The 24639-nt window shown below is 49.3% G+C and overlaps 1 protein-coding gene across 1 annotated transcript in view; it reads left to right on the forward strand.

The window, feature by feature from the left end:
• Positions 1-24639, forward strand: part of LOC144771243 (uncharacterized) — a 131376-nt gene that overhangs the window by 102087 nt on the left and 4650 nt on the right. Inside the window, exons 6-7 of the mRNA XM_078655866.1 lie at positions 16040-16120; positions 19836-19935. Of these exons, the coding sequence (XP_078511992.1) occupies positions 16040-16120; positions 19836-19935 (181 nt within the window). The remainder of the gene's footprint in view (positions 1-16039; positions 16121-19835; positions 19936-24639) is intronic.

Consider the following 24639-nt stretch of genomic DNA (forward strand, 5'->3'; position numbering starts at 1 on the left):
TTTAAGCATTCCCATTAGTGAGGTGTGGAAGTGCTACTGCTGTGAGGCGCGGTGCAAGAACAAGTCCGTTAATGGTCAAGTAAAGCGGACTCTAGTGTAGTTTGTCTGCCTGACAAGCCTCCGTTTGCAATATGGTACTACCTTCGATCAGAATATACCTGTTCCTAACAACATGGATTTAAACAGTCTATTCTTTTCTTCCACCCTCCTGAGAAGTTTCAGGTGCTGGGGTACTGTACTCCTTTGCTTAAACCTTCTCCTTCAGACTAATTGTCTCACTCTCATTTCTGCCGTCACCCTTTTTCATTAAATCAAAAATGGCTCTATGCCTTACTTGGCAGTTTGAACAGGAGTCCCTTTTGGTTTATTTATACATCTTTTTATTAGCATTTTCAACATACAACAAGCCCCCCTCCCGCCCAACCCAAATTTGTTCAGACATGCAGCCACGGAATACAGATAATGGGTTATTTAAGGTTAGCTTTTCCCCATTAACTAAATGTCTCTTCATTCTTCCAGCGAATCAAGATGCTCTCAAATTTGTGAGGGCAGCCATGGGCTTTATATACTAGCTCCTCCGCCCTCATTCACCAGTCAAGGTTCATTGCCCATTCCTGCACTTTGGGCGTAGTAGGGCAGCCCTATTGCTTGACTATTGTAGAAAAAACAGCAATGGACCGCACACCGCTAGCCCCTCCTCCGGGTTGCCCCTAAGCACTCTGGTATGTGCAGTGCCTGAAGTTCGAAAAATTACTGAAAGTTCGTAAGTGGTTCATCTATGTAGGTGCAAGTAGATACTTGTTGTTCCCCCGATCTCTAGACCCGGGACATGGCCCGGGTTTCGGGATATATTCCCTCATCAGTAGAGAAAGTCAATAGGGGTGGAAGAGAAGGCCGCCTCGTAACCGTCACGGGCCTCGTTGCCCAGCACGCAGGTACGTCGTCCAGAAGCTCTTCAGCTTGGGGAGCTCAAGGGAGCCCTATTGTAGAAAAAACAGCAATGGACCGCACACCGCTAGCCCCTCCTCTGGGTCGCCCCTAAGCACTCTGGTATGTGCAGTGCCTGAAGTTCGAAGAATTACTGAAAGTTCGGAAGTGGTTCACCTATGTAGGTGCAAGTAGATACTTGTTGTTCCCCCGATCTCTAGACCAGGGACATGGCCCGGGTTTCGGGATATCTTCCCTCATCAGTAGAGAAAGTCAATAGGGGTGGAAGAGAAGGCCGCCTCGTAACCGTCACGGGCCTCGTTGCCCAGCACGCAGGTGCGTCGTCCAGAAGCTCATCAGCTTGGGGAGCTCAAGGGAGCCCTATTGTAGAAAAAACAGCAATGGACCGCACACCGCTAGCCCCTCCTCCGGGGCGCACCTAAGCACTCTGGTATGTGCAGTGCCTGAAGTTCGAAGAATTACTGAAAGTTCGTAAGTGGTTCACCTATGTAGGTGCAAGTAGATACTTGTTGTTCCCCCGATCTCTAGACCCAGGACATGGCCCGGGTTTCGGGATATCTTCCTTCATCAGTAGAGAAAGTCAATAGGGGTGGAAGAGAAGGCCGCCTCGTAACCGTCATGGGCCTCGTTGCCCAGCACGCAGGTGCGTCGTCCAGAAGCTCGTCAGCTTGGGGAGCTCAAGGGAGCCCTATTATAGAAAAAACAGCAATGGACCGCACACCGCTAGCCCCTCCTCCGGGTCGCACCTAAGCACTCTGGTATGTGCAGTGCCTGAAGTTCGAAGAATTACTGAAAGTTCGTAAGTGGTTCACCTATGTAGGTGCAAGTAGATACTTGTTATTGCCCCGATCTCTAGACCCGGGACATGGCCCGGGTTTCGGGATATCTTCCCTCATCAGTAGAGAAAGTCAATAGGGGTGGAAGAGAAGGCCGCCTTGTAACCGTCACGGGCCTCGTTGCCCAGCACGCTGGTGCGTCGTCCAGAAGCTCGTCAGCTTGGGGAGCTCAAGGGAGCCCTATTGTAGAAAAAACAGCAATGGACCGCACACCGCTAGCCCCTCCTCCGGGTCGCCCCTAAGCACTCTGGTATGTGCAGTGCCTGAATTTCAAAGAATTACTGAAAGTTCGTAAGTGGTTCACCTATGTAGGTGCAAGTAGATACTTGTTGTTCCCCCGATCTCTAGACCCGGTACATGGCCCGGGTTTCGGGATATCTTCCCTCATCAGTAGAGAAAGTCAATAGGGGTGGAAGAGAAGGCCGCCTCGTAACCGTCACGGGCCTCGTTGCCCAGCACGCAGGTGCGTCGTCCAGAAGCTCGTCAGCTTGGGGAGCTCAAGGGAGCCCTATTGTAGAAAAAACAGCAATGAACCTCGAAACACGTGTCCAGGGATGGCCAACCCGACAGTGATTTTTTGCTCAAGACCCTGGCAGAGGCGCACCCGCTGATGCTTACTTCATGGAGCGTGACCGCTGAGCCTGCTCCAGGCGAGGTCACCCCCCACGCGTCACCGCTGCTGCCGCTGCCTGCCTCCAGCTCTGCCTACCTCGAGCGACCCAGCCGCCGCTGAGCCGCCCGCTTGCCTGGTTCTTTTCCCGCCGCTGCCTCCCTGCGGCCCCGCCCCCCGACAGCCCATTCGCCGCTCCCGCCACCCGGATTCCTTCTTAAGGAAGCAGCGCTGACCACGAGGGAGTGACCGCTGAGCATGCTCCAGGCGAGGTCACCCCCCACGCGTCACCGCTGCTGCCGCTGCCTGCCTCCAGCTCTGCCTACCTCGAGCGACCCAGCCGCCGCTGAGCCGCCCGCTTGCCTGGTTCTTTTCCCGCCACTGCCTCCCTGCGGCCCCGCCCCCCGACAGCCCATTCGCCGCTCCCGCCACCCGGATTCCTTCTTAAGGAAGCAGCGCTGACCACGAGGGAGTGACCGCTGAGCCTGCTCCAGGCGAGGTCACCCCCCCTGCGTCACCGCTGCTGCCGCTGCCTGCCTCCTGCGCTGCCTACCTCGAGCGACCCAGCCGCCGCTGAGCCGCCCGCTTGCCTGGTTCTTTTCCCGCCGCTGCCTCCCTGCGGCCCCGCCCCCGACAGCCCATTCGCCGCTCCCGCCACCCGGATTCCTTCTTATGACGCCCCCACCCACGCGCAGCGTTGACGCGCAGCGGGCGCGCCGATTGTGCGCCAAAGGTGCGCCAAAGGCAAGCCCGTCTGCGCCCGTCCGCGCCTGGACCGCGCCTAGTGCCAGGACCCCTGCCCCCCCCCCCGTCGATGCAAGCCGACCCGTCTGACCTACGACGCCGCCACTCTCAACGAACTCAATTCCGGCTGGACCCACGCCTGCTGCCGAGCCACCCCGAGACGCACCCACGGACCCTTCACCTGTTGCACCTGCAAGTTCACCTGCCTCCGAACCTGCCCCGCACCCGCCAAGACAAGCACCAGCAGCAACTGCCTCAAGTGCATCCTGCTCAACACCCGATCCGTCCACAGACACGCCGTGGAACTCTGGAACCTCCTCGACGCTACATCACCGGACGTCGCCTTCCTCACGGAAACCTGGATGAACGCCTCCTCTGCACCCGACATCGCCATCGCCATCCCGGACGGGTACAAGATCATCAGGAGGGACCGCATCAACCAGTCCGGAGGAGGCATCGCCATCGTCCACAAGAACACCATCCGCATCACGACCGACGCCAACGACTCCTTCCCCGCAGCAGAACATCTCCACTTCCAGATTCACACCGACCCTAAGACGACCCTCAGAGGCACCCTCGTCTACAGACCCTCGGGAACTCGCACACAAATCAGCGAAGACATCACAGACTCCATCAGCCCACACGCCCTCCCCTCCGCTGACTACATCCTCCTAGGGGACCTCAACTTCCACCTGGAGAACAACAAGGACCGCAACACCGTCGCCCTGCTGGAAAACCTCGCCAACCTCCAGCTCAAGCAACTGGTCAACACCCCCACCCACTACGCCGGCCACACGCTTGACCCCGTCTTCTCTTCCAGCAAGTACATCACCTTCAGCCACGCCACCTGACTGCACTGGACTGACCACAGCTGCGTCCACTTCAGCTTCAAAAGAACCACGACCCACCACCACCCACAACAGGTACCTCACAGGAATTGGAGCAAGATCACCGCGGACCAGCTCACCACCTCCATCAGCCAGAACCCACCCGCCAACACAACGGACCCCAACGAAGCTGCCCGCAACTTCACACAGTGGCTGTCCGCCTGCGCCGACGACCTCGCTCCACTGAAGAACCCTCCCAGCAGACCCAGAAGCAAGAAGGCATCCTCGTTCACCGACGAACTCAGGGACTCCAAGAAGACCAGCCGCACCCTCGAGAAAGCCTGGCTCCTCGACCAGACCACCGACAACATGACCGCCCTCACACACGCTACCCGCAAGCACCACCAGCTCATCCGCACCACCAAAAAGAAATCCCTGAAGGAACGACTGGACAACAATACCCACGACAGCAAGGAACTCTTCAGCATCGTCAAGGAGTTCTCCAACCCCAGCATGGGCACCAACGACATCACTCCGTCACAAGACCTCTGCGACTCCCTCGCCTCGTTCTTCCACCGCAAGATCGCCGACATCCACAACAGCTTCGGCGCACCACCCACGCACCCAACCGTCGAACCAACGCCCCCCACCGCCACCTTTCGCACCTGGACCACGGTGACCACCGAAGACACAGCCCGCACGATGAACACCATCCACTCCGGATCACCGACCGACCCCTGCCCACACCACGTCTTCAACAAGGCCGACTCCACCATCGCACCCCAACTCCGGAATATCATCAACACCTCCTTCAACACCGCCACCTTCCCGGAGAGCTGGAAGCACGCCGAGCTCAGCGTCCTCCTTGAAGAAACCTACAGCGGACCCCACCGACCTCAAAAACTTCCGCCCCATCTCGCTCCTCCCTTTTCCTGCTAAAGTCATTGAGAAGATCGTCAACAGACAGCTGACCGCCTTCCTCGAGACGAACGGATCCCTCGACCCCTCGCAGTCCGGCTTCAGAGCCAACCACAGCACCGAGACCGCCCTCATCGCAGCCACCGACGACATCCGGACCCTGCTCGACAAGGGGGAAACAGTGGCCCTCATCCTCCTGGACCTCTCCGCTGCGTTCGACACTGTCTGCCACCGCACCCTAGTCCAGCGCCTCAGCAAAATCGGTATCCAAGAGAAGGCACTGGAGTGGATCATCTCGTTCCTCGCCGGAAGAACACAAAGTCCGCCTCCCCCCGTTTCATCCGAGGCCACCGAAGTCATCTGCGGCGTCCCGCAAGGATCTTCACTCAGCCCCACCCTCTTCAACGTCTACATGAGACCTCCTGCAGCCATCGCACGCCAGCACAACCTCAACATCATCTCTTACGCCGACGACACCCAGCTGATCCTCTCCCTCACCAGAGACCCCGACACCGCCAGAACCTGCCTACACGAAGGGATGAAAGACGTCGCCGAGTGGATGAAGGACAGCCGCCTGAAACTGAACTCGGACAAGACGGAAGTCCTCATCCTGGGATCGTCGCCCTCCGCCTGGGACGACTCCTGGTGGCCCCCGGCCCTGGGCACCGCACCCAAGCCAACCGACCACGCACGCAACCTGGGCTTCATCCTGGACTCCTCCCTCTCAATGACCAGACAAGTCAACGCCGTCTCCTCAACGTGCTTCAACACCCTGCGTATGCTTCGCAAGATCTTCCGCTGGATCCCGACCGAGACCAGGAAGACTGTCACCCAGGCACTCGTCACCAGCCGACTGGACTACGGAAACGCCCTCTACGCCGGAACCACAGCGAAGCTACAGAAAAGACTCCAGTGCATCCAGAACGCCTCCGCCCGACTCATCCTGGATGTCCCCCGACGCAGCCACATCTCCAGCCACCTGAGGAACCTGCACTGGCTCCCCGTCGACAAGAGGATCACGTTCCGGCTCCTCACCCACGCACACAAGTCTCTCCACGACCTGAGCCCCAAGTACCTCAACGACCGCCTGACCTTCTACACGCCCACCCGCCAGCTACGGTCCACCAGCCTCGCCCTCGCAGCCGTACCACGCATCCGAAGAGCCACCGCCGGAGGAAGATCCTTCTCTTACCTGGCTGCCAAGACATAGAACTCCCTCCCCATCCACCTTCGGCTGACCCAGGACCATCTCGCCTTCAGGAAACAACTCAAGACCTGGCTGTTCGAGCAGTAGCATACCCCTTCCCTCAAGCGCCTTGAGACCCTCCCGGGTGAGTAGTGCGCTATACAAATGGTATGATTGATTGATTGATTGATGGACCACAATGCTTTGGGGTAACACGCTGGTAGGACAAGCAGTGTGCGACCAATTGGACTTTCTTTTATATTCAAGCTCCCTTGAGCTGGTGGGGCTGACGAGCCCGGGTTACGCACCTGCGTGCCACGAGCGGTACCGGACCTGAAAATATTTTTGGCAGCCTACGCAGCACCCCTACATATATGCCTATTCCCTGCTGACGAGAGGTAACAACCTCGAAACACGTGTCCAGGGATGGCCAACGCGACAGTGATTTTTTGCTCAAGACCCTGGCAGAGGCGCACCCGCTGATGCTTACTTCATGGACCACAATGCTTTGGGGCAACACGCTGGTAGGACAAGCAGTGTGCGACCAATTGGACTTTCTATTGCTTGACAATGTTCCGCTGGGCAACGGCAAAGGCAATGTTGCAGAAGAGCAATGTGTATTGCTCCGGTGTTTGCTCTCCCCATATACTCAATGTGCCCAACTGGGGTGTGAGGCGTAACTGCACCTCCAGCACTCCTGATATCCTCTACCCTACTCTTTTCTAACACCCCCTCACTTGCAGGCACTCCCATATGGAATGGAGCAGGGTGCCACTCCGTCACCAACCCCTCAAGCACAGGTCAGTCTCGCAACTCCTCATTTTGTGTGCGGTCATCCTCGTAGCAATTTTAACTGTACCAGGCAGAAACCTGCTCTTATTGCCACCTTCCGATGGTAATGACAGGCCGCCCCCACGTATCATCCTCAAATCTACCTAGTCTTGTTCCCACCTGAATCTGAGTGAGTCTAGTGGGGAGACTATGAGCTAGAAGTGTCATGTAGGTCAGTGAGATGGCGTGACTGTGCAGGGGAGAAACCAGTATCCTATACTCCACGGGGCATTCCTCCGGCGGGTCCTCTAGTTAATGGGTATGCTTCTTAAGGATGTGTTGCATCTGTAGGTATCTCAGGGACTAACTGCTCATCAGATCATACTCCGCCCATGGGTCTGTAAAGGGGATCAGCTGAACTACCATCCAGACATCCCCTAACACCGATATATCCAGTGTGTCTCATTTTCTGTGGCCCTCAATCCCCAGAAGATCCCTCAGTGCCTCTGACTCCCATAGCATTGTTACGTTATTTTCCCTTGCCAGCCCATTGCTCTCACTACCCTCCTCCAGGTGTCCACCACAACCGCCATCTGTGGCGGGAGCCCGCTCAACCTTCCTTCCCAATACAGGTGACGGATATAGCCCTCTGAGTCTAAAGCCCTTCTATCTGCCAGGAGGAATGACTCGCACAGGTCAGAAAAACCCAGTCATTTACCATCAACAGTTTTGCTGTCCAGTAGTACAGCCTCAGGTTGGCAATGCTATTCCCCCCTCCCAAGTTTTCCTTGTAAACATTGCTAGGGCAATCTGTCGGGCTCACCCTCCCAGAGCAGTGCCCGTGTGGCCTCATCCATCTGTTGGAAGAACCTGTCTGGAATGGCATAGGGCGCATTTTGGAAAACGTAAAGGAACCTGGGCAAATATATACTTTTTTGCAGTGCTGCCTTACCTATCCCCAATAATTGAAAGCTCCTCCAGTGGTATATGTCTTGTCCATATGCCTCCAGAACTATATTCAAGTTCTCCTAGAAGAAATGCTCTCAGTTGGCTATGATGTAAAAGTCTAGATACTTGAAGCCTGCTGAGTCCCAGCGGATTGTGAGGTGGCCGCAATGTGGAAGGCATTCATCTGTCAGGGGATAGGCTACAGATTTGATCCAGTTGATCTGGAGTTCCCTGTGTGTCCCCAAGACCCGCAATATCTCATGTATGTGCAGAAGGGATTGGCTGGGTCTGCCAGATAGAGAAGGAGTCACATCTCAGGCCATGAATTTGAGCATCACTACGGACCCAGATAGCAAGTGGATCGAAGGCCACCACAAACAGTAAGGGGGATAGTGGACATTCTTGCCACATGCCCCTTTCTATCTATATTTCCTCCCTCAGCATGCCATTAAACCACACCCTGGCCATGGGGTCCTCGTAAAGTAGTTTTAGCCATAGTAGAACATTCTACCCAAATCCCATTTTCTCTAGTACAGCCATTAGGTAAGGCCATTCCATGGAATCAAATGCTTTTTCTGTGGATCATGATAAAATAACAGTTGGTTCCCCAATTCTCTCTCTGCAGCCCAAGCAGTCAAAAAGGCACCTAAAATTGGTTTGCGTCGCCCTACAGGGCATGAAGCTCATCTGATCGGCCACCACCAGGAATTCCACTACTTGCAACATGCGACCCACAAGGAACCACGCTAGGACCTTCACCTCCATGTTGAGCAGTGAGATAGGTCAATAAGACATGCAATCCTCCCATGACTGGCTTCCCTGTTTATTTGTAGGCACAATCCAGGCTCGGGGCAGGTTGTCCTGAAGTTTCCCCATTTGTCTGACACTCCTGAACAATTTCCCCTATTTGGGGTCCTGTCTGAGCATGTAGGCATTAAAAAAATTATAGCGGGAAGCCATTAGGACCCTATGCCTTCCCTCTCTTAAAGTGGGTCAGGTCCTCTGCTATCTCTGCATCTGATATCTCGGCTTCCAGTGTTTCCTAAGCCTCTTCTCCCAGGTTGGGGGTGGGGAGTTCTCGGACGAAGTCAGGCAACTCCTTCTCATCGCACGATGTATGCGACTTGTATACCTCTTGCAGATGTGTCACCATCTCCTGCACTATGCTTGCCTCCCTCTCAGTCTACGCATCGGTTTCTGTCCCTCCTTGTCAGCCAAGCCAGGAGTTTCTCTACCTTGTTCCCATGCTCGTAGACCCCCCTTGTTTCATCTGATGACCTTAGTTCCCTGCTGAAAAACAGTTTGATAGTTCTCTCTAGCCTTATCGATCTTAATCGCCAATTCAGGCATTGGCGATGTGATGTATTCTGCATCCCCTTGCACCAGTTTCATCCCCAAGTCCCGACACTCCTGTTCCTTCCTCCTTTTTCTTTCTCACTGTATGGGTATCAATTGCTCATGGACCACCATCTTGTATGCCTCCCTTGAGACCTCCCTGAGTACATTGACCCATTGCTGTCTTTGAAATAGCTTTTAGATGCTTGTCAGGTATTTCTGGGTGTCCCAGTCAACAAGTTCTCACAGGTTTAGTCTCTGTCCCATACTCTAATTGTAACCTGTTGCGTTTGGTATGCTGTGATCATGGGAGAAGGATCTGAGATGCCTCTGGGCAGGTACTGAATGTCATTGTACGTGTTTGTTTGTTGGTGGGGTACTAAGAGATACCCCATCCTTGTGTATCAGTTTAGGAAACAGATTGGGTCCAAGTTGCTCTGTCCCTGTCTCTCTATGCTGTGTGCCCCTATTATTATAAAATTGCCTGCCTGGCCAACAGCCAGTCACCCATTTTACCCAGTCCAGTCTTTTGCAACCCAGGAGAGAGGTACCAGGATGCCAGGGTCAGGGTGAGCCCATTCCAGATGCCCACTAATGCGGCTCCACAGCTGCCTGGTGTCACCCATGTCTGTGTAAGCTGGAAGGGAACATTTCTACGCACCAAGATACCAACCTCCCTTGAGCTCAATGTGTATCCTGAATGTGCCACCATTATGTATCTTCCCGTGTTGAGGAATAAGCATTTGTTGCCCACTAAATGTGTTTCTTGCAGCGGGACCCCATCCGGGTCATGTCGGGATATGCTTTTTGTCACGATTCCCAATTTAATACTATTGCCTAGGCCAGTGACATTTCGTGAGAGAATCTAGAGGTTCACACTGCCATGCTTGGGTGCCCGTTGCGCTCTATCCTGGGATTCATACCTTTAAATGGTCGGGTTTAGTCCGCCCTTGTTCGTCGTGTATGCTGTCATCTGGTGATTAAATGAATCCCCTTCCCTGCGGTAAAAACAATAGCCCTCCCAACTACCTTGTGCGATGAGCTTGGAACTATCTACCTTCCAATGCTGGAGACGTCTGTCGCCCCCCTCGGTAGCTGGTGTCCCAGCCTGCCATGTTGTTCAGTGCTTGGTTGCGGTGGGGGTCCCGCAGGAAGTCATGAGGTCTCTCAGCTGAGGAGATTGACTATCATTGGGGTCAGCATTGGTGGCATATCCTCCTCATCGTGATCATCTCCCGCTGCTGAAGTCTCTCCATCCGTTGTTTCCTTGTCCAAATCCAGTATGTCCCATCTGGTGCCCGTGGACCAAGCCCTACTATTCTGGATCTCAGCCACCAACCGGACTTGCACGCTTTCAGTCTGCGTTTTCTTGGGGGTTGCACCTCATCTGTTTCTGGACCCTCGCTTTGGTCTCGGCCTTCTCCAATTAGCATCTCCATTGGCATCAGGGGGTCCGGGTATCTGGTGGCCTTTGGCCTCAAGTAATTTCTGTGCCTCAGCCTTGATTTCAAAGAAGTGGGATCCCTGGCTATTCAGTATGCGTAGCTTGGCAGGAAATAGCAGCGCATATTTAAGGTTCAGGCTTCTCAAGAGTCACTTGACTTCAATATATGTCTCTCTCTGTTTCAGGACCTTCGCAGTGTAGTCAGGATAAATGTTTAGGGTCCAGCCCTCCAGCTGCCAAAGCCTGTGAGTCCAGGCCACCAGTAAGATGTGATCCCTGTCACAGAAGTTGAGGAGCTGCATCGCCATTGCTCTTGGGGATGCCACCAGAGGGGGAGGCCCACCTGGAACCTGATATGCCTGCTCTACGGTGAATAATTTGGAGTACTTTCCCTCCAGCACCATAACACCGAGCCAGTTCTCTATATATAACTCAGTTGATGAACCCTCGCCTGTTCATGAATTCCCACTATCTGGACATTGTTGCTGCATGAGTGGCCCAATTTCACAGCCAGTGCTGCCCAGTCTGCTTTCAATTTCTCGACGCAGCTCTGGACACCCATCACCATAGGTGTTAGTTGCGTGATGGTCCGCTCCGTGGCTCCAACTTCCTTAACCAGTTTTTTATGGTCGACCCGAAGCAGACCCACCGCTTAGGTCAATGTCTCTATCTTATGCTTCGGAGAGGTGTTGGTATCCTGTATGGCAGCTAGTATTGCCCTGGTATGTGCCTCGAGGATATGTTCCTCAGTCCATAAGTACCACGCAGGCTAGTCCTCCCACTGCCGTGGGGATTCATCTCAGTGGACCTGCTGAGTACCTTATGCACAATCCATCGTTATTGTGCAGCTTGCTGTACTTTCTGTAAGTGCCGGATAGCCCAATCCTTCTCCAGGACTTTGCACAGGTCTCGGGCTGCACCCCATCACTGGCCACCTCTCCATCATGCTGCACTCATGCCTCGTTATCTTCTGCAGATTGGGGTATGGCCCCCCCCACCCCCCAGGAAAGCACACTCAGCCCCCTCCACCCCTGGCCACCACCAGAACCTCAGCTGCGGCTTGGAGGGGAAATATGCATGAGACAGTGACGGGCTACCCGCAAAGCGAGCCGGCCGTTGCCACAGGGCACAAGTACCTTGCCATCCGTCCTGTGGCATTCACGAGGAGGATGTATTGGGGATCTTGACTGCCCCATCTTGCACTTTTCTCCCCTGGGTGGCACCTCTGTTATGGCGGAGGAGCGTCACCCCCCCCCCCCCCCCCCGCTGATAGCCAGCAGAGGCAAACGACAGAAATTAAATGATAATAAAATTAAATGATAATAAAACATTTTTATTACCATTTTGGTGTGAGGCCGTTCTGCTCTCACCACTGCTCCCAGTCTGTGGCGTCCCCTCCCGGCGTCTGGTTGGGCGCCTTCGTTGATCTGGTCTGGGTGTTGGTGCCTCTGCTGCTTCGGAGGGGGCCCAGGGAGCCCCCCTGTTGTCAGGATAGTTGCTGCTGCAGCTGGTGGCGCCGGAGCTTTCGCTCACTGAGTCCCTTTTTGTTAGTCACATTACCAGTCCTCAGCTGGGGCTGGTAATTCTAAAGCTACTTCTTCTAATCCACTTCCCCAGCATGCTTTAGTGAGTGCATCAGTGCTTGTTCCACTTGTGCAATTGTGTCAGCTGAGGGTTTGGCTCCTCTTTTGTTGCTTGTCACCTTTTCCCAACTGACCATATCGTTGATGTTTGCTGCTCAGCCGCGGGAGGGCTGGTCTACATCTTTTAGACCATCTGGGGTATCACCAAGGCCCAGTAGCTGAGGAGCTTCAGGGAGAGATCTTGGGGCATATTACCAAGCTTAAGCGAAAAATACCGCTAAGCTTGGTTAGCGGCTACATTTATATCGCCGTGCTGCGCCTATTTTTATCGCTTAGGAGCCTTGCTATTATCAAGGTTTATCTCCTAAGCGATAAAAATCGGCCGAAATGCATGAATATCGCTGAAAAGTCTGCGATATTCATGCATTACCGAGCAAATGCTCTTAGCCATGTTATCCACCTACCATTGGATAACATGGCTAAGAACTGCTCTGGGCAGGTGTTAGCTTTTGGAGATAATCGCGCTTAGCGCGAATATTTCCAAAAGTTGGTAATAGGAGTTAGCGATGTTAGCGACTGTTTCCAGTCGCTAACATCTTGGCACGCCCACTTTGCATGTCATTAGCGATATATATCGCTGACATGCAAAGTGGGCCCCCAGAAGCTCGCTGTCTCCTACTAGCTGTCGCTAACTGGTGTTAGCGACAGCTAGGTAATAGGGCGATTAAATTATCGCCGCTTTAGCGGGAAAAAGGCCCTTGGTAATATGCCCCCTTGTTTGGTGTAGGGGCAGGCTGCCCCTATTTGAAAACCAAGTGGAAGGTGTGTTTTATCTTCATCTCTATTTATTGTTCTTTAGGAATCCCATTAGTGGGCAGAATGACCGGCATTTCTTAAATGTGATGGGTGACAGATCCTGCTAAATCCCCTCTTTGGCACCCTGAAATGAGATTGTAACTTGTTGTCTTGCTGCAGACATAATTGCTTCTTTTTGTTTGAAGTAATGAATGCAGGCCAGTGTGTGACGATAATTGGTGGGGCATGCTTGTCCAGAGTCCACTCGGTGTGTTCTATACAGAGTGGTATCTTCCTCTCTCTGGTTCGGGCCAGTTTGACTGTATAGGGTATGGAAGAGTCCCTCAATTTATTTCCCATCTACCTTTGTAGGCAGTCCTCGATTGTAAAGTTCTGCCTTCAGGAGCAGTTCTCCAAATCTTCCAGATGACTTTAAAGGTCTAGGTTTTGATCCCGTACAGTAATCACTTCTAGGCGAAACTTGTCAATGTCCTCTTCTCATATATATTCCAATTCTGTCAGGGTTGAGATCCTATTTCCCAGGTATGTCCTCCTCCAAACTACACAAAAGATCTTCCATAAAGGAATGGATGATGGAGGCCTGAAGTTCTGCCAATTATGGAGATGATCATGCTGGCCTCTTGTGCGGGGCTAATATTTCTTTCACCTGACATCTCTGCTTTCTTTCCCGCAGGTTTGATGAGTACCCCTTTCAAGATAGAGTCCTTCTTCCCCTCATTAAACACCATATTTTGGGAATTAGGCCAGCTGAAATGCCTGGTAGCGTCAAGGGCTTTAATGAGCCCCATGAGTGACTCATATGTTTGTGACTTTATACAGCCACACACAACCAAAAGGGTGTTTGTTGATCTTGATTGTAGGGATCTCAAGCTGCCACACTCTTCCGGCCACTGTGCTGCATGGGGTGTGCGTTGCAGCATGGCAATCCCAATGCAGGCTTGGTTAACAGTGTTTTTGCTCAGCTCAAAGTAGAGCCGAAGAAGGTTTGAGGGCCTTTGTCACTCCTGATGTGCTACCAGTGTGGACACTTAACTGTCCCTGTACTGTCAACAGTCTTGGAATTATTCTGGGTGTTGTATCCATTGGATTCCTCCAGTTGGTGGCTTGTGGTGTTTGACGTTCTGAACTATTTATAATGCAGTGGTTTTAATTACTGTTTTGTGGGCCAGGGCACCCACTTGTTCCTGTGGGGCCTAAAAGATGCGTCGCTTTCATCAAATGGCAGTGTAGGAATGGGGGCACGAATCTGTCAGTCTCCTATCTTTGCTTCTCCCTCACACTCATTTCAGCAGGGGGGCTAGTCACCAGGCAATCAACTTACCATGAGCACAACTTGAATAATGTGGTTAGAGTACCTACTCACAACTAATGTATATAAGCGCAGCTTCCTTCCTTTAGCGCACCAGGGGCCCTATTATGTAAAGGGCGTACTTTCCCTGTTTGCGCCCGGCACACCTTAAAATAGGTGCACCGGGAGCAGACAGGGAAAGTGTCCCATATTACATAGAATGCACTGCCCACAGGACAGCCACGCACATGCAAGTGAAATATGGAGCGGCTTTAAAGCAGCCGCTCTGTGTTTTCACAGTGCAGGCCGCAACCCGCCTGCACTTTTAAAGGGGAGTAGAGATCCCATTACAGTGAGTGACTGCACCAGCCTGCAAAGCGATGTCTGTGGGGTCCATGGGACCCCCCTTCCCCCTGCCAGAGGGCTTATAAGGGGGCGCACTGTCAGTGCTCCTCCTCAAAGCTTCTTTGCCTCTGTGCCTGCGTCTGTAATACGGTGCGAGCGTGGAGGCAAATTAATTCCCTCATATCCATGGGGCCACGCCCCCATGCAAATGAGGGCACATCTTCTTGAGAAGTCGCTGACGCTGTATGTCTGCCAGCGCTTTCAGTATTACAGAAGGGGCCTCGGAAATGTCTGCAGCCTTTTCTGTAATATCAAAGTTCCATGGGGGCACGCAGAGAAGGCGCCAACGCTCGTTGAGCCCCCGGGTACCTTGTGTAATATGGACCCTGAGGGAGGGCCTACCTGCTGAGCCCAATTAACTTGAGGGTAGGATCCGAACCCCTTGTCGCAGCCACACAATGTCCTCCATGGCGGGTGTTGCCGCCCCGGGGCAGAAAGCAGTTGTCTCTGATAATCAAAGGTATTTTCGGCACGCACAAGGACCTTGAGTGTTGTGCAGAGGTTCCTGCGGTATCCCAGTTGTCACCGGGTGTGGTAGGATGGCTCGGGTATCTCTTGGAACTGAGTTCGGGTGGAGGCTGGCGGGGCATATTTTACATCACTGCAATGTTCTCTACTCCCCGTCTTATCATTTTAAGATAAAGATGTAAATCTAACCTTAGAAATATTTAGAGTAGAGATCTCAAACAATGGCAATATTGTGGATAGCATATTATCTGGGTTAGACTGAAAACCTAATTTATTGTGGCCCTTGAGAATTGTTGCTGTGTTAACATGAGCTAGGGAATATGACTGTAGTCTGTGAATATGATTTGTTGATGCCCATAGGAACGTTTCTCCTCTAATACTGTTTTACTCACTTTATTATATGGACGGTAGGGTGCACATCTAAAATATACTCAGAGATCTATGTGCCAGATGCCTCTTACCCTGCTAAAATATATTGAAATAATCTTAAAGCAGCAATAGTTCCAAATACGTTTTCAAAAAACTTAGATGGTGGTGAAAGCAATCAAATGCTATAAAGTGTTCCTTTTTTTAGAATTATATTTTCCACAATTCTAAGCTATGAACACTCCTTCTAGCCTTTGCCTTTTTGTTTCTTATTAGAATGGAGTGATTGTCCCTGAATGGTCATCAAACGACAGTAATAATTAATAGTGAATTAGGGGGAATAAAAGGTACATGAATGTTATTCCTGAAAATTGTTCCATTTATTAAAAAGAAAAGAATTTAGGCGAATGAAAATTATCCTGCAGGAAAATAAATCTGGGAACTACACAATCATGACATGCTATAAGAATGGAGATGCTCATATATTATTTTAATTTTTTTATGTTTTTAATAGTAGATAACATGTTTTTCTATTGCCCTTCTTAGGCCCAGCCACACAAGCAAATGTGCCCTATTCTTCAGTCACCATCAGTTTCTCAATGGCATCAAGAGCATCTGAACAGAGAGGTGAGATGCTTGTCTTCAAGGATTTTAATGTTGAGGTTTTTTGTTTGGATGGGGAAGAGGAGACTGAGGATGAGGTTTTTTTCCTGCAACTAAAATCAAAATAAATAGATCTTTGAAAGTAAAGCATTGCTTTCACGAACATTGCCTGATGTTACTTTTCTACTGAGTTCTCAGTAGAGGCCGCAGGCAGGTGAAATTGGTTGGGCAGTGCAGAGGAAAAAAATAAAAAAATAAAAACAAACAAAACTTATCTGCAGCCTGACGTCCGCCGCCTCGCCCTTTCTTCAGCTCGGATGCTCACACAGGCTCCCAGATTGCCCTGAGCCAATCCAGACGCTACTCTCAGCTGACTCATGGAAACATGCTGGATTTGTCTTGGTGTAATTATTCACATCAGTACACATTTCAGCAGTGCATGCACGTCTGCATTCTGTTTGGAGCAGCAATATGCAGGCGACGAGTGGACTTTCTTATTTACACTTCCAGCTGGGCCCAAAACAAGGTCCTGATTTAAAGAGGTCCAGTCTTCCTTCTCAGACAGCAGGGTGGCCCTCAGGCAGCAGGGCAGTCCTCTGGCAGCAGGGCATGGGTCCATGAGTGGACAGAAGATTTGGTCTGATGGTCAAATATTTATACTTTGTGCTAGCTTTGGAGTTGGAGAAATCTAAACCATCGACCCCGCCCCCCCACACACATCTGTATTGGGATTTTCCTTCCTCCCTGCCCTGATCCCAGAATGTCTGGAGTCACAAAATGCCACTATTGTGAAGTTATTTGTGTGTATTTGTGTGAAATGCAAGTGTGGTAGGTGACAGCTCAGCCCCTCCCATCAGGTCAAGATGGCCCATCGTGCTAACACCTACTCCCCCTTTTGTGATGGGAGGAATACTCAAAGGCTAACTGCCAATTACATTTAGTCATGTGACCCAGGATTCAGGCACCAAATGGTTAGGACAAGAAAACATCAACTTTCTGTAAGTGGCAGTTTCAAAATTGTTACTTAAATTCCGAATTTACCCTTAAAGAGTGTTTTAAATTACAATTCATTAGAGACCAAATTTGACTTTCCTACCTGTTCCCAATTATAGGTTAGCACTGCAAAGGGTAATCCAATGTTATCCTGTGGGAGAGGTGGGCCTTGTAGTACTGAAAAACGAATGTAAGAATGTTTCTCTACCAGGACATGTAAAACATAAAGGTACATGTTCCACATATTAAATATACTCCACCCTGCTCCAGGGCTGTTTAGGGCCTACCTTAGACATGACTTACATATATTAAAAATGAATGTTTAGACCTGGCAACAGATTATATTGCCAGGTCGAAATGGCAGTTTAAAACTGCCCACAGACTACAATGGCAGACTGAGACATGTTTAAAAAGGCTACTTAAGTGGGTGGCATAATAAGTGCTGCATGCCCGCTAGCAGCATTACATTTACAGCCCCTTGGTATATGTACTACCACTTTACTAAGGACTTATAAATACATTAAATGTGCCAATTGGCTGTAAGCCAATTTTACCATATTTAGAGGAAAGAGCCTTGGTCCAAGACAGAATAGAATAGCTGCTAGTCACCCACAGTGGGCACTGGACATTGGCCCTGACCTATTAAAAGCTAATGTTTTGCCTCACCAAGCTTGGGTAGACCTTTTATTGATTTGGGCAGGGTCTGCGGGTCCTTTTTTGTCTAAATGGACTAATAGCAGGTGCATAGAAACCTATTACCATACAGCATCAGCACCTGAAACCAAAATAGTCAATACTTCAATAGTTCAGTGGTTAAAGTTGCTGAAGGTTGTACAGCATCTAGCTCCTTGAAGACCAAGCAGTGGTTAAAAAGTTGAATATAACCCAGGAGGCGGCACACTAAAGATGCTATTTAGTCACTCAAAGCCCTAGAGATGGAAATAGATGGCAAAGGAAGTGTGATGATGGTGACCGTGTTGTAAAAAAGCACCCTTTTCTGAAAACTGTAGTGAAACCTCACAGACTCAACCAATAACCCAGAAGACAGAAATCAGAGGAAACACCATTCCATTGAAGATGGAGGTCCCTGCCTTCACGAGAAGACCACGTGTGATCGTGTGTTCCCAGACTAGATGAGCAGCAAATTTGAATCTAACCACATAATACAGATATTAAGATCAAAGCTTTTGACAAAAAACAGCGTCTAAAAATCCTCAAAAAGCATTTGTTTTTGGAATACAACATCAAAAGTTGGTTGCCTAGAAATACCTCACATTATGTCATAGCCTGGGATGTTCAAAGCAACCCTAAAATGATAACCGTACCTAATGACTCTGAAAAGGGTGGGAAAAGGCAGTTCATGGAAACTTGTCCATGTGCTCCAGCGCACCCACATGACGAATTACCCTGAACTGACCGAATATATAGTTTTTCTACTCATAGACAGTTAGCTGCCTGGAAGATCAAATAAGGAGTCAGTTCATGTATTACTGGGTATCAGATGGGGCCACAATCTCTACAGCCATACTGCTCAAGCCAGGCCTCCAAAGAGCCTGGGATCAGTGTCTGATTCTTCTGACAGGCCAAGGGTTTTATGAAAAACACCAGAACCACATAAGGCCTGCCTGCCACAAACCTAAAACCATGACAGTTCCCATCAATAAAAAAACACTCTTAGGCCAAAAAAGACAAAAGAGAAATTCTCAGAATTTACATTTTGATTTTCTACAGATTGCAACACGATGCAAACAGCAGGTTCTTTTAACTTGGTGGATGAAACCCTCAACCTTGATTGTATAAAAATTCCCTTCTGTACAGGATGCAGAGGATATTTATCATCATTCATTATTTGGTACATATTGATGTATTCATTTGCGCGTGAATGAGTTGGTTCATTGAGCAATGGGTGCTTTCTTTTAGTAGCACTGCTTAGTTTATTGCTACATAAGAGCATCGGGCCCTGCTTTTCGGGTGTGTGCTATCACTTCCACGTTTTGTCCATTCATCATATATACTGCTTGAGGACATATGTGTTGGTCTAGGAATATTGAGTAAGTCCATGAAGTGGGCAAGTTGACATTAAATACACGGTAGTATGCTTCTTAAAGGCTGCACCAAAGATGCACCAGGGTGGTTACAAAGGCCGAGAGTTGTAAATCTTTAATTTTTTTCCATCATCTAATGTTGGCTCTAGCAGAAGAATTCCTGTTGAAAGCCATTCACTGCTAATAAGTATGTTTGTTTCTGAGGTGCAGTTGATTTGTTTTGAGAGAAAAGTACAGGCAGAATTTTTTTTGTAATTGGTAATTTGTACAAACTCAAAATGTTCACAATTTTCATAACTGAACATGCAGTTGTTTGCAAACAAAATCTGAAAAAAAGAGCCCAGTCAAGCACATGAGAATGGGATTGATAAAAACGCGTTTCTTAAAAGTCCCTAAAATGATTTGATGTTGTTTTGCTGTTTCCTACTCTGTGAACGGAACTGATTTTTCAAATGTAGCCGTCATAAATACAATGCATAAAACGCATAAAAAGCAATCATTTAAAAAAGTTGGCAAAAATGTGTTGAATTTACCCGGTGCCAAATTTAACTACATCTCTCTCTGATAACCTCGGTAAGGAATACCAATTTTGTGACGTTAAAAGGTGTAGAGCCTTACTGGTGCACAAGTAAAATTACACAGAGATCTCCTTTACTGTGCACGGGTGAGAGCCTCACTCTCCTCTCTTTCTTCCTTTGCAGGCTGGATAGCTCAGGAATTTGCACCGCCGTCTGAAGACCTTGAATGGAATGCACTCTACAGATGGGCTGTGGAGCGACTGCAGCTGGCTCAGATACAAATGTAATTTACACTTTACAAACTCCAATTCGATGTGGGCATCTTTTAAATCGCACCGAACCAAAGCAGTCCTACGGCATTTATTACTAAAGGTTTGCTATTCCCAGCCTCAGTTTCCAGACAAGAGTCACCATGCAGTGAGTTCCACCGGTGTAGCCTGTGTCACTGCACTGCCTCACGCATTATTAATCCGAGTTTCACGCCTGCATGGCTGGTGCCATCTCGTTACATCAATACAGTCTATCCATGGAGGCCCATTCTGACAACATCGCAGGCAGGGCGATGTTATCTAATTTTACGTCTCTGAAAATTAGAGATTGTGGGTTTTAATTTAATTGTGGGTTTTTATATAGCGCTAGGAATCGACTCCCGGAGGAGTATCTCCTCGCTTCGACCGCTGGGGAACCCGTCCTGGCTCACCCTGAGAGATGGTCCCTAATGGGTATCTCTAAGGTGCGACCAAGCATCCCCGGCGGTCTGGGGGGGCCGTTGTGAAGATGAGGCAAGCTGATGCCCAGAGTTGCCGAGTGTGGTTTCTGACTAGAGTAGGCACCGAGGCGAGAATTATCGAGTCCGCTGACCCTGGTCCACGACCCTGCCGCGTCGGGAATCGAACCCTGGTCCCGGGCCGTTCTCTGCTTACGGGTCTGCCGCCTCTAACCAGTGAGCCACAAGCAAGTAAGCTATTACTAGTAATAAAAGAGAATTTCCAAACGGCACCAACGTTTAGCAAAAAAACACAAAGGAAGGCTGAAATTAATCTCAGCCTCTGGTATTTACTTTGGGTCACATTACTAATATTCTCTTGTTCACTGTACCACTAGGTACAGAGAACAACCATATGCAAGTGAGTCTTGGTCCAACCCCCCAAAAGGGACGGGCCAGTGTGAACTAGTAGGCCACGCCCCTGGTCACTGGAATACTAGAAATCACATACATGTTTTGACCTTTTAGTGACTCATCGATTTGGTGCCGTTAATGTCTATGATCAAGGATCAACAAAGGGCCTTGACTCTACTCAGTAAGGCTGAGTCAAATAAAACAGAACATATGCCAGTACTGAAACTCACTTAAGAGTTATCCCAACAACGCTACCAAAGCCGATTTGTCAAAGGTGCCAAGAAACATATATTTCTCAAGAATTTTTATTATTCAAGTTTTTTTGCTTATTTTTCAAAAGATATATGAAAGTACAAACAGATAATACATGACATAAATATCACACAAGCAAAATTGGAATAAATTATTCATCACTAGCACAACTTCTCATAAAAGACGCCACAAACATCCCAGCTTTTCTTTCATCCAATCATTCATTCCTGACATAACACACTCAGAAACACCTTAACACACTCAGAAAATTCATAAGTGGACCACTATTCACCAATTGTTCGACCCACCCAAGAGGAGTACGCGTGTAGCCTGTTACACAAAGTGACCTATCAACAGTTAAGTGGAAAACAATCTCCAGAAAAAATCAATATAATTATATCAGTGCATGAAACATTTTGGACAACAACTTAATTGTACAGAAGTCCAACTGGCTACACATAGCGTAAGGTCGACGTGTTTCAAACCCTATTGGTTAGCAGGGTTCTCCTCAGGACCAACACAATCTAAAAAAGAAAGAAAAAGAAAAAGACATACTCTTACTATTCTGATTTTTACACCACTAAATACAACGCAGTATGTCAACACCTCACCGGTGCAGCAGCTTCCTACCTTGCTCCAAAGCGAGATAGACTGTTCTAATCCTTGTCTATCTTAAGTGTCTCTAAAAAAGCAAATAAAAAAAAAAAGAGAAAATCATAAGCAACTTGTACCCCGTCAGAGCTAAGTCACTTCATGCATTCCCTGCAAAGATAGATATATGGGCTTACTTTATGGGCTCCTCAATTCTTATGGAGACTCTCCAAATCTTCATGTCCATGTATCTAAGGGGACTATGCAAGGTGACTCTGTTACCATGAGCAGCTTTAAACTCCTTCTACTCCACACAATGCTTTATTTATATTCAGGCATACCTTCATAACATGACAGCGTAGGACCAACAGTGACTGAATGGCTGCCGCCTTCGTGGCCGTTCTCCACAGTGGTGAGACCCTGCAAACAGAGAGGTACGACGTCAATCATTGACGCTCCTTTGGAAACTTGATTTCAGTTTTTTACCATCACCTTTGTGTTACTAAATGTTCGTATAGCTTGCTGCCCCATTAGTGTGCATTATGTTGTGTGGCAAGAATATAAATAAATAACTGACCCTCCTTTGGAAGCCGAACTTTGGTTTTTCACCATCAAGTATGTATTACACAAAGCTCGTATCGCTTGCTGCCCCATTAGTGTGCATTCCGTTGTGTGGCAATAACATAATTAATTGACGCTCCTTTGGATGCCCAACATGAGTTTTTTACCATCACGTTTGTATTACAAGGAGCGCGTATCGCTAGCTGGCCCATTAGTGTGTATTGCGTTATGTGGCAAGAACAAAGACACGTCCTGTCCTATGGCCGAAGTTTAAAAAATGATAAGAGACTCATGGCGGTGGTCACCAAAACTTTCCCGAGACTCGAATGTCATTTACTCAAATCCCATGTAGCCTCTCACTCGAATGTCATTTACTCAAATCCCATGTAGCCGCTCACATCACCCGGTTCTCCAAGCCTCACAATTCCCCACGGAGGTATCAATCAAACTAACCTTATCCACTGTAAAGATTTGGTTCGTTCAAGTCCTGAATCGGCATGTTTTGTTTCTCTGCCCGGTGTCGCTCAGCGCGATAGTCCCGCAAAGGCTTGTTGGTAATGGAAAGCCGCTTTGTAAATATGGAGAGGGGCATCACACCACCAGAACATTACTAAATGTGACAATCTGGTGGCACTATCCCCTCTTAAATACACCCCATGCGTCTAAAAGTACAAAGTACTTATCTGGTCATGTCAGACAGGGACAAAGTCACAAGTTCAGGCCGACTGCGATAGAGCGTGGGCTGGATAAAGGGACCAAATTAGACCTACCTAACAAAGTACCTTAATCCCGGGGTGCGGAGGGTTGAGATCTCCAGCATCAAGGATGTGTCGCACAGCAGTGGCTGCGAGGAATTGTATTGAGGATGCGTTGTGCAGAGGAGCTGCGGGGGTCCTACGTTGTGGATGCGTCTCACTGTGGCGGTAACAATGTGATGCTGCAAGGCGATGTGTCATGCTGCGTCGATTCTGCCCAAGGGACCACATTTGGGCTGGCACCTTCAGGCCCACTTCCAAGGGTCCAGGACTGTGTTGGAACCACTTGGGGAGCAAGACTCAGAGCAGGCAGAGCTCAGGTGCTGTGTTCAAGGTTGTTGGATCCTTTTCATTCCCCCAGGCTCTGATCAGGAGGCCATCCAACTAGTCCTTGGAGTCATTCTGGTGGTCCTGGTTTCAAGATGCAGGTCCAGTCCATCTCACTTAGGCTGCACGGTAGCATGACAACCGGGCAGCAGAGTAGCAGTCCTACTTGCAGGGCAGCAGTCATTTTTAGTCTTCCACAGGTCCAGAGGTGTACTGAATAATTGGGTCTGAGGATTCACTATTTAAACTTGGTGCTAGTTTTGAAATAGGAGGAGGTTCTGGAGATTTTCCCACTCAGAGCTGTATGGAATTTCCTGACTCATTTCCTTGGCCCCAGCTTGTCTGGGAGCACGCACAAAAAACTAGTGTCAAACCCTTTGTAAGTGTGCTCAGTCACAGTCTTTGTGATGTGCAAGTGTGGTAGGTGACAGCTCCTCCCCCTCATCAAGTCAGAGATAGCCCATCCTGGCTTTGTCTCTCTGTCTTTTAGAAATACACATAGGCCAACTGCCAGCTACACCCAGTCATGTGACCCAGGATCCATGTTGCAGCCACAAAATGGTTAGAGCAAGAAAATTCCAACTTTCTAAAGTGTCATTTTTTAGAATTGTGATTTAAAATCCAACATTACCATTAAATAGAGTTGTAAACAAAAATGTTGGGGGGTTTATGAATCTACCCATATGAGCAGCACATATGTGCAATAACAGCAGTATAACCATAAACCATGCTCTGTTTCCATCCACCCACCCATTCTCCGCTGCATTCATCATTATAAAGAGGGTTTTACATTTCAATTCTTTATACACCAAACTCAACATTCCTACGTTCTCCCAAGGGGAGGTAGGTCTTACAGTTATTCATTTATCTCTATTTGAGCGGAGGCAAAAGTTGATTGTATTTTGATTGTTTTGTAGGGTGGGCTTTAGGGGAGTTGGTAATGATTGGGGAGAACCTTGTTCATTTTCTGTGATACCTGGTGGTTGGAGGGGGTTTGTTTACGGTTCCTTGAGCTAATTGGCAGCGGCACCAGCGGGGTTCTTGGGTGGGTGATCCAGCTTGAGAAGGAGGAGTAGTGAAATGGAATGATGGCACACTAAATTTATAACATGAAATGTTCGTGGGATCAACTTGTATGTGAAATGCTATAGGATGCAGGCTTGCCTTCTTAGGTATGGTGTGCACATTGCAATGTTGCAGGAGACACATTTATTGGCGATTGAGGTCCATAAAGTTCATCAGAAGTGGAGGGTTCAGATGTTTTCTGCCACGTACTCTACCTATGCACTTGGGGTGAATTTTTGGGTGGCTCCGGAGGTACCCTTCCGGGTTCGCGGCTTCAAAGCAGCTATAGAGGGACGGCATATCCTAGTGCATAGCC

This window comes from Lissotriton helveticus, chromosome 1_1, assembly GCF_964261635.1.
Source record: "Lissotriton helveticus chromosome 1_1, aLisHel1.1, whole genome shotgun sequence".
Lineage (NCBI taxonomy): Eukaryota > Metazoa > Chordata > Amphibia > Caudata > Salamandridae > Lissotriton > Lissotriton helveticus.